Below are 22,075 nucleotides of genomic sequence, written 5' to 3'. Positions count from 1 at the left end.
ATAAGTATTTCTACAGTAGTGTATCCTATAAATATAAAATAAATATAAAAACAATATGGCCCAAACATAATGCCTTAAATGAGCCAAAACTTTTCTCTTTACTGGATCTCATGAGGATGCTATAACCCACGCATGCAGCTCCAGATTTCACGCTTCAGTCGTTCATTCATTGTCAGTCAGTCACTGTGGGGTTTATGAACCCCTCCCTCCTCCATGCAGAGACGTCACAAAAGCGGAGGGAGATGAATGTCACCTCCAGCGTGAACTACTGAGGGCATTTCACCACAGTACCTGCATGAGGTGTATGTAGACTTCTGCGTGCGCGAGTCAGGAGCGCATCATAGATCTGTATTCGCATACTAGCGCTGCGTTGATCGTCTTGGACCTTCAGTTTCTCCCAGTGCGCACTGAGCTCCGTGAGACGAGCGTTTGAGGAGCTATCCACACTCAAGCAAGACTGTTCTTCATGTATTTCCACTGGATAGAGGCAAACTCACCACACTTGAAAGAGGAATATTAATGTTTGAGAACCGCTGAAATGCGTTTGGAGACCAAGAACCTCTCAGATTTAGAAGATCTGAGGGACACGCGGACATGAGGGTTGTTCTGTTGCTCACTGAGAATTTGCTTTACATGTTGAATGCCTAATGCATTTCTGACGTTTTAGATGGATTGGTTTTATATGAGGGATGGGCATACAGAACCTTGGAACTGAAGAGGGTTGAGTGCTGAACATAGAAACTCATCAAAAGTGGTGCACGATTGCAAAATCATAGTAAAAACTGCCCTTATTATATTTTTTTACGAAGTCATGCTGATTCGAAGTCGAGCTTTAGGGTGGGCAGTTTTCTTGACACTTTGTCTACTGTTGGTGAAGGGGTTCCCTGCAAAAAGACGAAAAGCAAATCACATCAAGAGCAAGAGTGAAGCATCTCTAGAGGTAGGATTTCATCAGTAATTAATGATTCATTAGCTATTTTTTTTGACATTTTATTTTAAAGCAACAACAGAGTTGTAAAAAAACTTTGAATTCCTACTGATTAAATTAATTAGTCAGAAAATCCCAAATAAATGCTAATGTCATTTTGGAATGAAACACAAAACTTTTAGACCTTTTAGACCTTTCATCTGCAGGCACATGGCAATGTTAATGACAAACAAATGTGTGTTTTATCTATATTTCTATATATTTTAACTGAAAGGAGAACCGTTTTTTCAAGACAAAGATATGTGTCATACAATTATCATATGTTTAAAAGGATACATTTATGCATTACAATATTTGTTGACTAAAACAGTGATTTGATATTCATTGTGACAACTAGTCTGCTTTACTATGCTGCAGAACGCACTGAATTCAAATGAGTTTTCATAGAGCAGCAGGTATCAGACAGGTATGAATCTTTTTATTCCATGTCATATCATATTAACCAAGGTGACGTTTATTAGAGGTCAAACACACTGAAAATACAGTTTCCAGTTAAAGTGTGCTTAATGCTTGGAATGGCAGGGTGGTTAATTTGTTAAATGATTAACCACAGTTTAATGTTCATGGGTTGTTTTAGGTATTTAATTAATCCATTTCTCCTTCAGCCGAGAAGTGAGGTCACATTGAATCCAGGGCTATGCTGGGACTTTTTTTCATGAATCAGCTTTATGGAGTGTTAACACAGAGAGGAAATGCAAACCTATCCCAGACTGAATTTTAATAGTCATTTCCGCTCTGAAAAGAAGTCCACTATCCTAGATGTAAAACTAAGGCCCCTCTTGCATGTACACATGAATAAATCTATATAGTAGATAACCGACTCACTATGCATTACCTGAGAAGGGGGTTAAGAACACATCAAGGGTGCGAAGACCTGACAGAAAGCACATTGTGCGCTGTGTGAAAACATCACGTCTCCCCCACCTTTTTAGCCAATTGGGAAAGATGTTTTTATTAAAGTAGCCACTGGGGTTCATGCAGACATGGGAGGGCCATTGTTTCCCCTACGCAACAGGATGTATTTTCTTCACACACAAAAAACTGACACTTACTAATCAAAACAGCCAGCTGGAATCCGATACGCCATGCTCAGAGAAATCTCATAGGAGTTCAGCGGCCTTGGTGCTATAATTGATAAGCCCAATAATCACAGGGCACTTCCTCTCCTCAAGCCCAAGCAGACACCAATTCCACAAATGGCGCCAAATTCTTGAGCCCCTCTTGGAAGCTTATGTTGCTTTTTCTTAGCATTGTGCCGGATGACTCGGGTGCGGAAAGCTCTCAAATGTCCAGTGCTCTAATTGAGGTTAAGCTGAAACTGTAAACCATAATCTGTTTGAAAGTATATGGCGAATGCCTTGGTAGAAGCTATATTCAGAATTTAATGAAGAAACACCAGATAATATTTCACAAAAACCACCAGAACACACACATACCAGCTTGAAAGTAGAAATAGATTTAATAATGTGCCTGCATGTTGCTGAGTACAACCATTTTTCAGATCTTGGCCCTACAAAACATGTTGTGCAGCACCGAGATCTGATTATAAACATCTGAAGCTTGTAAAAGAAAAGATACGTATCCAATCTGCCCTTTTTCCAGTTTATATCATTAATAGAGTTCGTATGAAGATGTACAGTGCCACTGGAACATTTGGTATCAAGTGTCAACAGGAATTGTAGTGGTATGTGATTAATGAGGCTTAAACTAAGTGACGTAAATGAAGAGTTTTTGACACAAGCCATCTGAGAGAAGCCAGACATCGATCTGTGTGGGATATGTCAATCGAGGCGCTATAACCTTGAGGTTCACTTGCTGCACAGAAAAGTGTTTTGCATGTAAACACATTTCTGCCCTTAAAAAAAAATATTGGCACACGTGATTAAAGTAAAAAAATAATAAAAATATAATAATTATTAAGTCAGATTGTGAGATATAAATATAAAATAAAAATGCAATCATAAGACAAAGTATGAAGTTTACAATGTAAAACATGCAACATCAACTGTGAGTTGCAATTGTGATGTAATTCTAAATTTTGGGATGATAACTAACAATTTTAAGAAATAAAGTAAAAAAAAAAAAAATTATAAGAAAATATTATAAGAAATAGTCACAATTTTGAGAAACAATGTTGCAATTATAAGGAAGGTTGCAGTTGTGAGCCACAGTATTTTGCAGTTGTGGAATATAAAGTCACGAATCCAAAAATAAAGTCACAATAAAGAGAAACAAATTAAGGCCACAATTACCTTTTTTTATTTTTTCACACTGAAGCAGAAATGAGCTTCTATAGTTGTAAATGCATGGCAAACTGACTAGGAATAAGTACTTCTGACAGTGTGACTAATCCTTGGCTCGAAGAAAAAAATTGCTTTTCCCTCTTTTTTGGAAGAGAATAATCAAATCCATCCATTTTATTGAATTATGAACAAGCCGCTCAGTTTTCCGTCGCTAATGCGTCCCATTTGCTTTCTTTCTAAGCGGTCAAAGGTAATGCTTTGTGAGGGTGTTGGGGAAATCAGACTCTGAATGTTTCATGTGCTTTGGGACTCTGTTCCCTCTCCAGCTTCGGTGCCCTGATGCCCTTGTTTTGTTGGCACCTCGGCTCCAGCATATTCAGCTCAAAGCATCCCCAGACCACGTGTGTGTGGTATTTATTTTGGCAGAGGCGTATTCATTTATTCTCTTAGGTCTCCGCGCCCGTCCAGATGGCACGTCCTATAAAACAAAATAACTGTTTGTGAGGAGAGAAGATAACACATGGTACACTGATGCTGTTGAGGCATGCCAAGAGAATCAGATTGTAACATGGTGGTATGCTGGAAGAAAAAAAAATAGAGAAAGAACAACATAAAGGCATGAGGACAGTGATCGTCTCTGCTAGGATCTGGGCAGGATTCCATCCTTACCATGTCACTCTGCTCACGAGTGCCCTTGCTGTCTTGCCTCTTCTGTTTCTGTTGGCCCTCTTTGTGGAGAGTCAGGAATTCTGGCTCCAGGGACTTGGTTGTTGCGAGCCGCTTTGCAACACAGGAAAGTTTTTTTTTCTTGTATTTACCTGTAGAACTCATATGAAAACATAGCCATCCTTTTCGTCTCAGCTGGTGGGTAAGAGTTTAACACAAATGGCAATGCTGAGTGAGGAGCTTATCTTGGCATTACTTTTTCTCAGAGGTTTGATTATAGAATGATTGAAGGGAACAGTATGAAAGCTCTCTGGAAGGCGCACAAAGTGAGGAAACACTCAGAATCCTTCAGCTCAGACCAGGCAGGCAACGAAAACTTTGTGGATGGTAACATCTCATTGGTTTCCACAGGACTGTAAAAAATGGACAGTAGTTCCCAACTGTACTCCCACTGTGTACTTCCTAGAGATTCATTTAGCTGACACGTTCTGCTTCAAATCCTAGTAAGCTGCCTTGATGTTTACTATCTTCTAAAGGCCCTTCACATCAGACATGAAATGCCAAATAATACAGCATGGGGAGTAAAATGGCCAGTACATTCATTAATATACAACAAAATTATGTTGTCAATATTTACCTTAAATTAGATGTTGTCACAACCAGTCAGCAAATTAACAGATTTAAGTCTCACGAAAGTCGAGACACACTGTAGTAGTGTAGTTTTCATTCTTTGTGTGAAAGGCGTTAACATTCTCATTTCAGTTCAATCAGACGTTTCTGTAAAATGACTCACGGTTTAGCGAGTCAATAAACTAGTAATGGTCCCTCTGTTGAACAAATTCCAATGAAAATCATAAAAATACTGAATTTAAATCGAAACGTTTGTCGTTTGGACATTAATAATTGTTTAAGGATCATTCAAGTAGTTTCCTTTCCTCCTCCCAACCCCCTGTGATAATGAACTTCATTAGAGCCAGGGTGAAGTTTATCGTCTGGAGCAGAGGACATCTGTTTTGCGTGTGGGAGAGACACTCAAGCAGTGAAGTGAGACAAGGCAGGCCACGAATGATCAGTAGAGAGAGGCTTTGATCAGACAGACTCAACTCCCCCCTCTCTACGGCATCAGAAGGGAACACAGAACATCAAACTGAGTCTCTAGATGAGGAAGAGCAGGAATACCACATGCTGAAATGCACCAAGGTGGACATTTGAAAGTAAGGGAGATAGAGAGAATGCCTGCAGAATGATGTGGTCATGATGAGGACATATGTGTCTCTTGCTTTCTGATTTATGCTTGTGTGTGTTGCTGTTCTTTTGAAGACTCTGGCTTATAGACGAGAGAGGGCCTCCTCAAGAACTCTTTGAAGCGCAGCATGACCCAAAATGTAAAGTCTAAATTGAGTTTCATCTGGCGCTTATTGCATGTTGGAGAGTGCATGAAACTAAAGACAACATGAGCATTTATAATATTTACTTAGAACATTTAAATGTGCCTGGTCTGATTCTGCACAATTCATCAGTGTATATTAAGAAAAAGAAAACAATGTTTGTTTTGTTTGCACAATGTGTGTGCAGAGAAATTTATATATATATATGGTAACACTTTATAATAACTGCACACTATTAATCATTAATTAAGCATTAGTAAACAGATAATTCATAATTTATAAAGCATTAATAGACAGTAATAATCAGTTTATAAATACAGATATAAATGCTTTATTCTTAATTTAAAAGCATATCTATAATGTGTAATTTCATTTTCTCAATTAAGTATAGCATTATTTACAAACCAGTTATTTAGGAGTTGCCAGTGATTCATAAGATCACAAGAAATGTAGTAAATTCAGGTAGTTATAAAGCATTTAGTAGTGGTCAGTTAAATATTTATGTGAGCTCATCTAAAGGGAGGACTAGTTATGCCTTGTAAAGCATTTATAAAGGATATTTAAAGGCTCAGTTATCTCATAAACAAAAAAACAGAAACAAACACAACACAGTGATACAGAACATAGAAATATTAACAGCCTTTAAATCTCATTTGTAAAAGCTTTATAAGGCATAAATAGTCCTCACTTTAGATGAGCTCACAAAAATAGTTAACTTACAACTACATATGTTTTATAACTACCTGAATTAACCCTGAATTACAGTAGAAATACAAGTTAATAAAACATTTATTAACACTATAAGTAACTATTACTATATGTCTGAATAAAAAGATGTATGAATGCACATTTAAATAGTTTATTAATCATTTACTTACAATTTCTAAGTGATCTTATGAACCACTGACAACTCCTTAATAACTGGTGTGTAAATAATGCTATACTTAATTTAGAAATGATAAATTGATCATTAATAAAGTATGAAAAAACAATTATTAATTAAAGCTGCAAGCAGCGATGAACGGGCCCTCGCACCCGGGCTCACCGCCATCGTGTGGTTTTAGTAAAAAGGTGAACGTTGAGAAATATGCATTTAATGTCCTAAATATAAGTTGAATATATCAAAGTATATCCCATATATGTGCCAATCTTACCGTTGCCAGCAGGTGGCGCTATCATTATAATGGAATATTGGCCTTCAGATGTGTTCAGGCCAGGACTCTTATCAAACATGTGAAGTTTGGGGAAGATTGAACATTTTATGCTTGAGTTACAACAACTTCTCTTGCTGTGGCAAGACATCAAATTTTGTCATGGCGCCATGGAAACACACTTTAACAAAAACTCAAGATCTCCAAAAGTTAACATTGCACAGGCCTTTAGATTAGACTGACCACAAAATATATGTTAATCTCAAAAAATGTATAGGAGTAGTTTGTCGCAGCGTAAAACATGTCACTTCCTGTTGCCAATAGGTGGCGCTATGACTATAACTGAATGTGGGCATGTAGATCTGTTAAGGGCAGAAGTTTTATCTAACATGTGAAGTTTGGGGCAGATTGGACATTGTATGTCTGAGTTACAGCAACTTCCTTTTTCATGGCGAAACATCGAAATTTGTCAGGCCGCCATGGACACGCCCTTTAACGAAATCTAAAGATCTTCGCAATTTAACATCGCAAAGGGCTTAAGATTACACTGACCAGGTTTGGTGTTGATCTGAATAAATCTCTAGGAGGAGTTCGTTAAAGTACAACCCCTGAAAATGGCAAAAACAACGCCAATTTTGCAGAGAAAATTCTAAATAACCGACTTCCTGTTGGGATTCGGATTTCGTACCAAGAGACTTTTTTGTAGGTATTGGTGTGTTACATGTGTATACCGATTTTTGTACATGTACGTGAAACATAGCTCGAGGCGCACTCTGTTGAAAGTGTATAGGTGGCGCTATCGAGCCATTTTGCCACACCTGATGGAATTTTGGCCTTCAGATGTGTTCAAGCCAGGACTCTTATCACACATGTGCAGTTTGGGGAAGATCGGACATTTTATGCCTGAGTTATAACATCTTTTATTCCCATGGCGAGACATCGAACTTCGTGATGGCGCCATGGACACGCCTTTTAACGAAAACTCAAGATCTTCACATCTTAACATCGCACAGGCCTTTAGATTAGACTGACCACAAAAAATACATTGATGTCATAAAATTTCTAGGAGTAGTTCTTCGCAGCGTAAAATATGACACTTCCTGTTGCCAATAGGTGGCGCTATGAATATAACTTAATATGGGCATGTCAATCTATTCAGTTTCAGAGTCTTATCAACCATGTGAAGTTTGGGGCAGATTGGACATTGTATGTCTGAGTTATAGCAACTTCATTTTTCATGGCGAATCATCGAAATTCGCCAGGCCGCCACTGACACGCCCTTCAACGAAAACTCAAAATCTTCGCAATTTAACATCGCAAAGTCCTTTAGATTAGGCATACCAAACTTGGTGTTGATCTGAATAAGTCTCTAGGAGGAGTTCGTTAAAATACAACGCATGGAAATGGCAAAAATGACACAAAATTTGCTCATAATATTAAAAATAACCGACTTCCTGTTGGGTTTAGAATTTTGCTCTAAGAGACTTTTTTGTAGGTACTGGAGAGTTACACATGTGTACCGATTTTCATACATGTACGTGAAACATAGCTCGAGGCGCACACCATTGAACGTGTATAGGTGGCGCTGTCGAGCCATTTTGCCACACCCACTTCTGAAACTCATATCAGATGTAAATTTTCGCCAGTTCTGAGGTGTGTGCAAAGTTTCATGACTTTTTGAGTATGTTTAGGCCCTCAAAAATGCGATTCATTTTGGAGAAGTATAATAATAATTAAAGCTGCAAGCAGCGATGAACGGGCCCTCGCACCCGGGCTCACCGCCAGCGAGTGGCTTTATTAACTAGGTGAACGGTGAGAAATATGCATTAAAACTCATAAATATAAGTGGAATATATCAAAGTTTACTCCATATATGTGCCAATCTTCCTGTTGCCAGCAGGTGGTGCTCTCATTATAATGGAATATTGGCCTTCAATGTGTTTAGGGCAGGACTCTTATCGAACATGTGAAGTTTGGGAAAGATCAAACAAATTATGCCTGAGTTCCAACAACTTCTCTTACTGTGGTGAGACATCAAATTTTGTCATGGCGCCATGGAAACGCCCTTTAACAAAAACTCAAGATCTCCAAAAGTTAACGTTGCACAGGCCTTTAGATTAGACTGACCACAAAATATATGTTAATCTTAAAAAAATTATAGGAGTAGTTTGTCGCAGCGTAAAACATGTCACTTCCTGTTGCCAATAGGTGGCGCTATGACTATGACTGAAAGTGGGCATGTAGATCTGTTAAGGGCAGAAGTCTTATCTAACATGTGAAGTTTGGGGCAGACTGGACATTGTATGTCTGAGTTACAGCAACTTCCTTTTTCATGGCGAAACATCGAAATTTGTCAGGCCACCATGGACACACCCTTTAACGAAATCTAAAGATCTTCGCAATTTAACATCGCAAAGGGCTTAAGATTACACTGACCAGGTTTGGTGTTGATCTGAATAAATCTCTAGGAGGAGTTCGTTAAAGTACAACCCCTGAAAATGGCAAAAACAACGCCAATTTTGCAGAGAAAATTCAAAAAAACCGACTTCCTGTTGGGATTCGGATTTCGTACCAAGAGACTTTTTTGTAGGTATTGGTGTGTTACATGTGTATACCGATGTTTGTACATGTACGTGAAACATAGCTCGAGGCGCACTCTGTTGAAAATGTATAGGTGGCGCTATCGAGCCATTTTGCCACACCTGATGGAATTTTGGCCTTCAGATGTGTTCAGGCCAGGACTCTTATCACACATGTGAAGTTTGGGGAAGATCGGACATTTTATGCCTGAGTTATAACATCTTTTATTCCCATGGCGAGACATCGAACTTCGTGACGGCGCCATGGACACGCCTTTTAACGAAAACTCAAGATCTTCAAAACTTAACATCGCACAGGCCTTTAGATTAGACTGACCACAAAAAAGACATTGATGTCATAAAATTTCTAGGAGTAGTTCATCGCAGTGTAAAATATGTCACTTCCTGTTGCCAATAGGTGGCGCTATGACTATAACTGAATATGGGCATGTCAATCTGTTCAGGTCAGGAGACTCATCAAACATGTGAAGTTTGGGGCAGATTGGTCATTGTATGTCTGAGTTATAGCAACTTCCTGTTTCATGGCGAATCATCGAAATTCGCCAGGCCGCCACGGACACGCCCATTAACGAAAACTCAAAAGCTTCGCAATTTAACATCGCAAAGGCCTTTAGATTAGGCATACCAAACTTGGTGTTGATCTGAATAAGTCTCTAGGAGGAGTTCGTTAAAATACAACGCATGGAAATGGCAAAAATGACACAAAACTTGCTCATAATATTAAAAATAACCGACTTCCTGTTGGGTTTAGAATTTTGCTCTAAGAGACTTTTTTGTAGGTACTGGAGAGTTACACATGTGTACCGATTTTCATACATGTACGTGAAACATAGCTCGAGGCGCACACCGTTGAACGTGTATAGGTGGCGCTGTCGAGCCATTTTGCCACACCCACTTCTGAAACCCATATCAGATGTAAATTTTCGCCAGTTCTGAGGTGTGTGCAAAGTTTCATGACTTTTTGAGTATGTTTAGGCCCTCAAAAATGCGATTCATTTTGGAGAAGTATAATAATAATAATAATAATAATAATAAACGGAGCAATTCCAAGAGGGTCCTCACACCATCGGTGCTCGGGCCCTAATAATAATAATAATAATAAACGGAGCAATTCCAAGAGGGTCCTCACACCATCGGTGCTCGGGCCCTAATAATAATAATAATAAACAAAGCAGATACAAGAGGGTCCTCACACCATCGGTGCTCGGGCCCTAATAATAAACAAAGCAGATACAAGAGGGTCCTCACACCATCGGTGCTCGGGCCCTAATTAAAGCTGCAAGCAGCGATGAACGGGCCCTCGCACCCGGGCTCACCGCCATCGTGTGGCTTTAGTAAAAAGGTGAACGTTGAGAAATATGCATTTAAACTCATAAATATTAGTGCAATATATCAAAGTTTATTCCATATGTGTGCCAATCTTCCTGTTGCCAGCAGGTGGCGCTATCGTTATAATGGAATATTGGCCTTCAGATGTGTTCAAGCCAGGACCCTTATCACAGATGTGAAGTTTGGGCAAGATCGGACATTTTATGCCTGAGTTATAACATCTTTTATTCCCATGGCGAGACATCGAACTTCGTCATGGCGACATGGACATGCCTTTTAACAAAAACTCAAGATCTTCACAACTAAACATCACACAGGTCTTTAGATTAGACTGACCACAAAAAAGACATTGATGTCATAAAATTTCTAGGAGTAGTTTGTCACAGTGTAAAATATGTCACTTCCAGTTGCCAATAGGTGGCGCTATGACTATAACTGAATATTGGCATGTAGATCTGTTCAGGTGAAGAGTCTTATCAAAAATGTGAAGTTTGGGGCGGATTGGACATTGTATGTGTGAGTTATAGCACCATCATTTTTCATGGCGAATCATCGAAATTTGTCAGGCCGCCATGGACACGCCCTTTAACGAAGCCTCAATTCCTTCGCAATTTAACATGGCAAAGGGCTTTAGATTACACTGACCAAGTTTGGTGTTGATCTGAATAAATCTCTAGGAGGAGTTCGTTAAAATACAACCCCTGAAAATGACAAAAACAACACCAATTTTGCAGGGAAAATTAAAAATAACCGACTTCCTGTTGGGATTCGGATTTCGTACCAAGAGACTTTTTTGTAGCTATTGGTGTGTTACATATGTTTACCGATTTTCGTACATGTATATGACATGTAGCTCGAGGCGCACTCCATTGAAAATGTATAGGTGGCGCTATCGAGCCATTTTGCCACACCCAATGGAATATTAGCCTCCAGATGTGTTCAGGTCAGTACTCTTATCAAACATTTGAAGTTTGGGCAAGATCTGATATTTTATGACTGAGTTACAACAACAACTACTCCCATGGCGAGACATCGAATTTTGACATGGCGCCATGGACACGCCCTTTAACGAAAACTCAAGATCTTCTCAATTTAACATCATACAGGCCTTTAGATTAGACTGACGACAAAAAAGACATTGATGTCAAAAATTTCTAGGAGTAGTTTGTCGCAGCGTAAAATATGTCACTTCCTGTTGCCAATAGGTGGCGCTATGACTATATCTGAATATGGTCGTGTCAAACTATTCAGGACAGGAGACTCAGCAAACATGTGAAGTTTGGGGCAGATTGGTCATTGTATGTCTGAGTTATAGCAACTTCCTGTTTCATGGCGAATCATCGAAATTCGCCAGGCCGCCACACACAGGCCCTTCAACGAAAACTCAAAAGCTTCGCAATTTAACATCGCAATGGCCTTTAGATTAGGCATACCAAATTTGGTGTTGATCTGAATTAATCTCTAGGAGGAGTTCGTTAAAATACAATGCATGGAAATGACAAAAATGACACAAAATTTGCTCATAATATTAGAAATAACCGACTTCCTGTTGGGTTTCGGATTTTGCTCCAAGAGACTTTTTTGTAGGTATTGGAGAGTTACATGTGTATACCGATTTTCATACATGTACATGAAACGTAGCTCGAGGCGCACACCGTTGAACGTGTATAGGTGGCGCTGTTGAGCCATTTTGCCACACCCACTTCTGAAACCCATATCAGACGTAAATTTTCGCCAGTTCTGAGGTGTGTGCAAAGTTTCATGACTTTTCGAGCATGTTTAGGCCCTCAAAAATGCGATTCATCTTAGAGAAGAAGAATAATAATAATAAATATAGCTGCAAGCAGCGATGGCGGGCTCAAGCTGTCAGTGCAACACCACCCCGGTGGCATCGGGAAAACTGTGCCCAGCGGGCATAAGCATTTACAGTAACCCTCTTGCAATCAAATTTTAAGGGATATGGCAGTTAAAGGGTTAATCTGACCCGTCTAGACTTTGAAATCACATACACAGAACAATATATATAACTTTAGTAACACTTTATTTTAATATATATAAAAAATGTATAAGTTGTGCATCGTAGCTGACACCTAAATGAACACATTACAATTGGTTTATGACTGCAAGTCTTTCTCCTCAAATGCTATTGAGCTTCAAATTTGCTTTTGAGCCCATGTGAAAAAGTAGCATAATTTACATATGACTTACAGTTTGTTTTAATAAATATCAAACATTCAATTTAATGGTGCATTATAGCTGTCACCTAGATGAACAATTACAGTTGTTTTTATGACTGTAAGTCATTCTCTTCAAATGCTACTGACGTTAGAAAAGTGTATAACAATATTACATGAAACTTTAGAGACGGTCCCTAAATTTGAGACTCTCGAATGTCCAATGTCAAGCCAACTTTATGCCTGTTTTTGTTTTGTTTTTTACTTTATTTTTCTTTTCTCTGTGCCGGATTGCTGATATCTTTTACCCGGGCATAGATGTCCATCCATCAATTACGAACATTCATCCGCAAATGTCCGAGCGGTCGCGAGCGCGGATGGGAGAATGGCGCATGTTTTATTTTTTTTTTAGCTACTGGGATGGTGCCCCCTCTGGGAGTTGGTGCCCTACGAAGACTGCGTATTCTGCATATAGGGAGCGGCGGTACTATCTGGAAAATATATTCCTCAAACCGTCGTACAAGAGGAGGTGATGCTAGTACTTCAAGAATCTCTCAAAACCTATCTGTTCATAAAGCCTATATATAAAGTCTTAATATAGTATTCCACAATATGTTGTGCTATTCTAATATTATTGTGTTTTTTTACTGACATTGTTATTTGCTGTTATTTTTTGTTTTAATAATGTTACTGTTGTTACTTGTTGTACGGTGACCTTGAGTGGTTTGAAAGGCGCCTTAAATAAAATGCATTATTATTATTATTATTAGCTGTACACTTGATAAAAAAAAATATATAAACTTATGCAATTGTATATATATATATATATATATATATATATATATATATATATATATATATATATATAGTGTACAGTTTTCTTTTATTGCATCTTGAAATAAATGTTTCTGAGTTCTGTGTTTGTTTGTTTTTTTTTTGTTTTTTTTAGGAAGATTACAGCCTTTAATCTCCTCAAAATAAATATGCATATAAACCATGAACAATTTAATTATAGCTGTATTTATAAAATGCTTACTAATGACTATTCATTTTGGGAGTAGGCTAGCAACAGTTGATGTTGAGGCCTAAGATATTTCTTAAGCTGTAATGATGAAAAAACAACAACAACACAAAATTGCTTTTTTTTCTGCTGGTGATTAAAGAGATGATTAAGTCTCCCTCCCTCTCTCTCTCTCTCTCTCTCTCTCTCTGACACCAAGCCCATCCCCTCTCCCACACATTCACACAAACTCAGCACACACACTTAACACACACACACTTAACACACAAACACACACACACATACACACACATTACCCAGAGGGACAGAGTGACATCAGATGTATGGTAGTTTTTTTAATTTTCTATCATCCATATAGTGTTGTATAGTCATGAAACTATGCATATTTCCTCAGAATGACTTGTCTTCTATGTGTACATTTTGTTGAAGTGTTTAGAAGCTGCACTTAAAAAAATAAAAGACATTTACTGGTTCCTTTTTTACTGTTATTTCAAAAAATCACCATGACAAAACCATTCAAGCTATCCAAAACTAATTCGCACCTGTTCTGTAAGATAAATTCTTTAAACAGTGGTAAAAGAGGATGTGGTGCTGATCCTTCAAGAGTCACTCCAAACTTATCTGTCCATAAAGCCTATAAAGAATTATTCTTAATACACAGTATTTCACAATACTTCAGCATATTATTCTAATTAAGTGAGGGTCATTTTATCAGTAAAATACATATTATTTTTCTTTGAAAGATTTCTATAAATGATTTAAATCATACTTGTTTCTACAATAATTATTTAAAAGTAATCATATATCGCCATCTGGTGGCCATTATTGGTACTAAGAATTGCAAGCTTGATTTATATGTTATGATAGTTTTAATTTTAAGCTGGCTCTTGAAAATGATAAAGCTATGAAACTTGCTGTGCTTCTTTCAAATGATGACTTCTACGTATATAAAAAATTATGAAGAGTTGGAATGAAGAATGTTAAAGATATAGTAAAATAACTATTGTATTTTTTTATGTTACTTTAATAAATCGGTATGGCCACACCATTTAAGGTATCCTTAACCCATTCACAATTTAACATCTTCAGTATATTGGCATCATGTTGAAAAAGTTTGGTGTGAACTACTTGTGTCTTCTTGGAGGAGTATGATTCATTTACAGGCTGAGTTTATCATAAATCCACAATAAAATTTCTGAGTTCTGTATCAATCTGTGTTGTTGTTTTTTTATTTTTATTTTTTTATTTTTCATAGGAAGATAACTGACCCTTTACTCTCCTTTTTAATAAATGTGCTTATAAACCAAGAACAAGCTATTTATAGCTGTATTTATAAGCTGCTTACTACTGACTATTAATATTGGGACAAGGCTTTATAAAGCATGAACTGACTATTTACTAATGAGTGCAGTTATTATAAAGTGTTACCAATGCATTTACTAATGTTAACAAATTAGACATTATTTTACAGTGTTATAAAATTCTTTAATGACTTACAAGCATTTGTGAAAGTTCTGCTTGCATTACAGCTTAGTCTTCATCTGTGAGCTGAACAGTTTTACTGTTACATCCATGAGATTATGTAAATTAAGATAAATGTCATGTCACAGGATGAAATAGGTCAGTATCAAATGAGATTTAAATTATTATTTGCAGCACAAATAAGTATTTTTAGAATTTTGTTTTTAATTCCTGAAACTGTCAGAAAAGGATAAGGCCTAAGAGATTTCTTAAGCTGTAATGAAAACAGCAATGTTAGCAAAAGCAACAAAAAATAACAATTTAAAATAATTTTTTTTTTTCTGGTGATTAAAGAGATGATTAAGTCTCTCTCTCTCTCTCTCATTCTCTCTCTCATTGTGTCTGCCACTCAGCTCATGCCCATCCCCCAATCACAGACACACACACACACACACACACACACACACTCAGTCAGCACACATACATTCCTCAAACAGAGGGACAGAGTGAGTTGAGATGTCTGACAGTTTTTTAATTTTCTTTTAATCATACAGTGTTGTAAAGTCATGAAACTATGCATATGTCCTCAGAATGATTTGATCTCTGTATGATTTTTTTTTTTTTTTAAGTGTTTGGAAGCTGCAATTTAAAAATACAAGACAATTAATGATTCCCTTTTTACTGTCATTTCAAAAAATCACCACGACAAAACCGTTCAAGCTAACCAAAATCCGTTCGCAATTTAAGTTCCTCAATGTTTTTTCAACATGTAGACAAAGTTTGGTGAGTATAGTGAACATTTCCTGTGAGGAGTATGCATTAAATCAAAGCTCAATTTAAATATTCAAATCAAAATAGCCGACTTCCTGTTGGTCGTAGCTGATGACTGTGAATTAGAAAGTTGTCCGTCTTGAAAAGAACAATTTATGTACCAAGTTTGGTGTCTGTAGCTAAAACTAACCCCCCCACTTTTGACAAAAGGTGGCGCTATAGAGTGCCTCCTTCACGCCCTTTTAAAAGCTTTTGCCATTGTCTAGCTATCACTAATACTGATATGTGTTTTGAGTTTCATGTAAATCTGAGCTTGTTGTCTGCCTCAAACTCACCATAACAGAACATTCAAGTTTGACACGTTGCCATGGCAACACAATATCAGATATCAATATCCCCACAACAGATTTACATCGGCCATGTTTTGTCATTATTCTGATGAAGTTTTAAGTAAATAGAGTAAAAATAAGATGCTGAATTCAAAGCATTTGGAAAATGACACACTTCCTGCTGCCAGTTGGTGGCGCTATAATGTTGACTCTTAATAGTCACATATATGCGATCGGTATCATACAACGAACAAACCAATGAAGTTTGATCAAACTCAGGCAATGTATGTGGATGTTATTAGACATTTCCTGTTTCTCATTTCTCGCCATAATTTCAACGCCTCGCCATGGGCAAACCGTTCGAGATATCAAAAATCCCCTCGCAATTTTCCATCCCCAATGTCTTGAGATCATGTTGACCGAGTTTGGTGGCAATCAAGTAAAAGACCTATGACAAGTATATCAAATTCCAGAGCATGCTTTTTATAAACAGCCCTAAATAGCTGACTTCCTGTTGGGCGGAGCCTATGACATAGAGTGCGAAAGTTGTTCGGCTCAATGAGATCTATAAGTGTACTGAGTTTCATATAAATACATGAAAGTGTGTGTGAGCTATGGTTCAAGATTTCTGACTGTGTTCCAGGGGGCGCTGTAGAGCCCCTGTGCCATGCCCGGGTCCCAGTCTCTGTGGCGTCCTGATGGCCGCAGATTCCAATGTGTGTGCCAATTTTCAAGAGTTTTTGAGCATGTTAAGGCCTCCAAAAAACCCCGGAAGGTTTAATAAAAAATAAAAAAAATAAATATAGCTGCAAGCAGCGATGTCGGGCTCAAGCCATCAGTGCAACGCCACCCTGGTGGCATCGGGAAAACTGTGCCCAGCGGGCATAAGCATTTACAGTAACCCTCTGACAATCAAGTTTTAAGGGATGTGGCAGTTAAAGGGTTAATCCGACCAATCTAGACTTTGAAATCACATACACAGAACAATATATATAACTTTAGTAACACTTTATTTTAAAATGTATAAAAAATGTATAAGGTGTGCATTGTAGCTGACACCTATATGAACACATTACAATTGTTTTGTGACTACAAGTCTTTCTTCTCAAATGCTATTGAGTGGTCGCGAACGCGGATGGGAGAATGGCGCATATTTGTTTTGTTTTTTTTGAGCAACTGGTGCCCCCTCTGGGAGTTGGTGCTCTACGAAGACTGCATACTCTGCATATAGGGAGCGGCGGTACTATCTGGAAGATATATTCCTCAAACCATCGTACAAGTGAAGGTGATGCTAGTCCTTCAAGAATCGCTCAAAACCTTTTCAAGTGTACAGTTTCCTTTTATTGCATCTTGAAATAAATATTTCTGAATTCTGAATCAAACTGGGTTGTGTTTATTGATTTATTTTATAAGACAACTGAAACTTTAATCTCCTTTGTAATATATGTGCTTTTAAACCAAGAACAATGTAATTAGAGATGTATTCCTGCTTAATAATGACTATTATTAAGGGAAAAGGCTTTATAATCATGAACTATTTACTAATGCTTAGCTAATGAGTGCAGTTATTATAAAGTGTTACCAATGCATTTACTAATGTTAACAAATTAGACATTATTATACAGTGTTACCAAACCCTTTAATAATTTATTAGTGTTTTGTAATGATTTTAATGACCTATAAGCATTTGTGAAATAGTTTTGCTTGCATTGCAGCTTAATCTGTCAGTTGAAGAGTTTTACTGTTACATCCATGAGATTAATAAATGTCATGTCATGTCACAGGTTGTCATAGGTCAGTATCAAATGAGTTTGAAATTATAATTTGCAGCACAAATAAGGCTTCTTAGGATGTTTTTAAATCCCAAAAACTGTCAGAAAAGGATAAGGCCTAAGAGATTTCTTAACCTGTAATGAAAGGAAAAAAACACCACCATTAGCAACAACAAAAACAATAACAATTTAAAATATAGATTTTTTTTCCTGATTATTAAAGGAATGATTAGGTCTCTCTCTCTCTCTCTCTCTCTCTCTCTCTGCCAGACAGCCCCTCCCTACAATCCACACACACTGTCAGTCACCAAAGATTCACAGTCACCAACCCCCTCACACTCACACTCCCCCTCCCTCTCCCCCTCCCTTTCCTCACACAGACGGAGTGGCCAGAGTGAGATCATGTCAGTTGAGAAGTCTGACAGTTTTTTCTTTTCTTTTATCCATACAGTGTTGTAAAGTCATGAAACTATGCATATTTCCTCATAATGATTTGATCTCTGTATGAAAACATGCCTTGAAGTGTTTGGAAGCTGCAATTTAGACATACAATACAATTAATGTTTCCCTTCTTACTGTCATTTCAAAAAATCACCACGTCAAAACCGTTCAAGCTAACCAAAATCCGTTCGCAATTTAAGTTCCTCGATGTTGTTTCTTCATGTAGTCAAAGTTTGGTGTGTATAGTGTACTTCCCATGTGAGGAGTATGCATTAATTCACAACTGTAAAATCTCAAAAATACACATTCAAATCAAAATAGCTGACTTCCTGTTGATCGTAGCTTATGACTGTGAATTAGAAAGTTGTCCGTCTTGATAAGAACAATTTAAGTACCGAGTTTGGTGTCTGTAGCTAAAACTAAATAAAATGCATTATTATTATTATTAGCTGTACACTTGCTAAACATTTTTAAATATAAACTTATGCAATTGTGTGTGTGTGTATATATATATATATATATATATATATATATATATATATATATATATATATATATATATATATATATATAAATTCAAGTGTACAGTTTTCTTTTATTGCATCTTGAAATAAATATTTATGAGTTCTGTGTTTGTTTATTTTATTTATTTTATTTTTTATTTTACATTTTTTTTAGGGAGATTACAGCCTTTAATCTCCTCAAAATAAATGTGCATATAAACCATGAACAATTTAATTATAGCTGTATTTATAAAATGCTTACTAAAATATTAATTTTGGGAGAAGGCTATATAAAGCATGAACTGACTATTTACTAATGCTTAGCTAAGAATTGCAGCTATTATGAAGTGTTACCAATGCATTTACTAATGTTAACAATTGAGACATTATTTTAAAGTGTTACCAAATCCTTAAATAATTTAAAAGTGTTTTGTTATGATTTCATTAACCTATAAGCATTTGTGAAATAGTTCTGCTTGCATTAAAGCTTAGTCTTCATCTGTGAGCTGAACAGTTTTACTGTTACATCCTTGAGATTATGTAAATTCAAATAAATGTCATGTCACAGGGTGACAGAGGTCAGTATCAAATGAGTTTGAAATTATTATTTGCAGCACAAATAAGGTTTTTTAGGATTTTTTTTAATCCCTGAAACTGTCAGAAAAGGATAAGGCCTAAGATATTTCTTAAGATGTAATGATAACAGCACAATTAGCAACAACAACAAAAAAATAACTATTTAAAATACAGTTTTTTTTCTGGTGATTAAAGAGATGTTTAAGTCTCTCTCTCTCTCTCTCTCTCTCTCTCTGTCTGTCTGCCACTCAGCTCACACCCCTCCCCCACTCACACTCACACACACACACAGAGTCAGCACACAGAGTGACAGAGTGAGATCAGATGTCTGACAGTTTTTTAATTTTCTTTTAATCATACAGTGCTGTAAAGTCATGAAACTATGCATATTTCCTCAGAATCACTGGTTTTCTAAATTAAAAATGTTTTTTAAAGGTTTGGAAGCTGCAATTTAAAAATACAAGACGATTAATGTTTCACTTTTTACTTTCATTTCAAAAAATCACCACGACAAAACCGTTCAAGCTAACCAAAATCTGTTCGCAATTTAAGTTCCTCGATGTTTTTTCTTCATGTAGACAACGTTTGGTGTGTATAGTGTACTTCCCCTGTGAGGAGTATTCATTAATTCACAACTGTAAAATCTCAAAAATACACATTCAAATCAAAATAGCTGACTTCCTGTTGATCGTAGCTGATGACTGTGAATTAGAAAGTTGTCCGTCTTGAAAAGAACAATTTATGTACCAAGTTTGGTGTCTGTAGCTAAAACTAACCCCCCCACTTTTGACAAAAGGTGGCGCTATAGAGTGCCTCCTTCACGCCCTTTTAAAAGCTTTTGCCATTGTCTAGCTATCACTAATACTGATATGTGTTTTGAGTTTCATGTAAATCTGAGCTTGTTGTCTGCCTCAAACTCACCATAACAGAACATTCAAGTTTGACACGTTGCCATGGCAACACTATATCAGATATCAATATCCCCACAACAGATTTACATCGGCCGTGTTTTGTCATTATTCTGATGAAGTTTTAAGTAAATCGAGTAAAAATAAGATGCTGAATTCAAAGCATTTGGAAAATGACACACTTCCTGCTGCCAGTTGGTGGCGCTATAACGTTGACTCTTAATAGCCACATATATACAATCGGTATCATACAACGAACAAACCCATGAAGTTTGATCAAATTCAGGAAATGTATGTGGATGTTATTAGACATTTCCTGTTTCTCATTTCTCGCCATAAGTTCCATGCCTCGCCACGGGCAAACCGTTCGAGATATCAAAAATTCCCTCGCAATTTTTCATCCTCAATGTCTTGAGATCATGTTCACCGAGTTTCGTGGCGAACGGGTTGAAAACCTCAGAGGAGTATTTCAAATTCCAGAGCATGCTTTTTTTAAACAGCCCTGAATAGCTGACTTCCTGTTGGGCGGAGCCTATGACATAAAGTGTGAAAGTTGTTCGGCTCAATGAGATCTATAAGTGTACCGAGTTTGATATAAATACATGCAAGTGTGTGTGAGCTATGGTTCAAGAATTCTGACTGTCTTCCAGGGGGCGCTGTAGAGCCCCTGTGCCACGCCCGGGTCCCAGCCTCTGCGGCGTCCTGATGGCCACAGATTCCAATGTGTGTGCCAATTTTCAAGAGTTTTTGAGCATGTTAAGGCCCCCAAAACACCCCGGAAGGTTTAATAAAAAATAAAAATAATAATAAATATAGCTGCAAGCAGCGATGGCGGGCTCAAGCCATCAGTGCAACACCACCCCTGTGGCATCAGGTAAACTGTGCCAAGCGGGCACATGCATTCACAATAGCACTCTGGCAGTCAGGTTTTAAGGGATACGGCAGTTAAAGGGTTAATCCGAATGATCTAGACTTTGAAATCACATTCACAGAACAATATATATAACTTTAGAAACACATTTTTCAATCTGAGTTAAACCCTTTTTTTGGGCTTATTTTATCAGTAAAGGAAAAAATGCCTAATAATTCTTCACACCTGAATATAAGGAGTTTTGTTTTTCTCTTCCAGGCTTCATGGTCAACTACATATGTATCACACTCGTTGCTTTCTATAGTGCAGCTCAACCAATTCTCATCCCATTCGTCCATATTTGTGAAATCACAAATCCCGGACAATATTTGTTGTAGTCCAAACAATTTGTTCATTATAGTTTTTAAAAAGTGTTTTTTGTTAAATAAAATATCTCCTTTTGAATTGGACTTTCAGCTTAGTAACTTTGCAGAACTTTTTTTTATGCTGAAACAACAACATTACAGTATAACTAAATTTGAAAAATAATAATAGCACTCCTTTAATAGGCATTATTAAACAGTTCATAAATACAGCTATAAATGTTTTGTTCTTAAGCTATAAAGTTCAATCATTGTATTTTCATACTTTAAGTATTATAACATTATTCTAGTTGTCAGCAGGGGCGCTGCACAAGATCCCGGGCCCTATGCATAGGGAGTCCTAATGGTGACAGTCCTTTGTGAGCTCATCTAAAGCAAAGACTATTTATACATTTAAATCATTCACAAATGAGATTTAAAGGAACATTCATCTACCAAACTAAAAAGTCAAACACAACACAGAGGGATACAGAACACAGAAATATTTTTTCAAGATGGATAAAAAGAAACTGAACAGCTGT

The 22,075-nt window shown here is 37.1% G+C and overlaps 1 protein-coding gene across 1 annotated transcript in view; it reads left to right on the top strand.

The window, feature by feature from the left end:
* The first annotated feature begins 127 nt into the window (after nt 1-127).
* LOC128031714 (isthmin-2-like) overlaps nt 128-22,075 on the top strand; it is a 127,752-nt gene continuing 105,804 nt past the window's right edge. Inside the window, exon 1 of the mRNA XM_052620076.1 lies at nt 128-940. Within this exon, the coding sequence (XP_052476036.1) occupies nt 812-940 (129 nt within the window). The 5' untranslated portion in view covers nt 128-811. The remainder of the gene's footprint in view (nt 941-22,075) is intronic.

This window comes from Carassius gibelio, chromosome A17 (genome assembly GCF_023724105.1).
Source record: "Carassius gibelio isolate Cgi1373 ecotype wild population from Czech Republic chromosome A17, carGib1.2-hapl.c, whole genome shotgun sequence".
Classification (NCBI taxonomy): domain Eukaryota; kingdom Metazoa; phylum Chordata; class Actinopteri; order Cypriniformes; family Cyprinidae; genus Carassius; species Carassius gibelio.
Note: the sequence above shows the minus strand (reverse complement) of the source record. Positions and strands in the feature narration are given on the sequence as shown.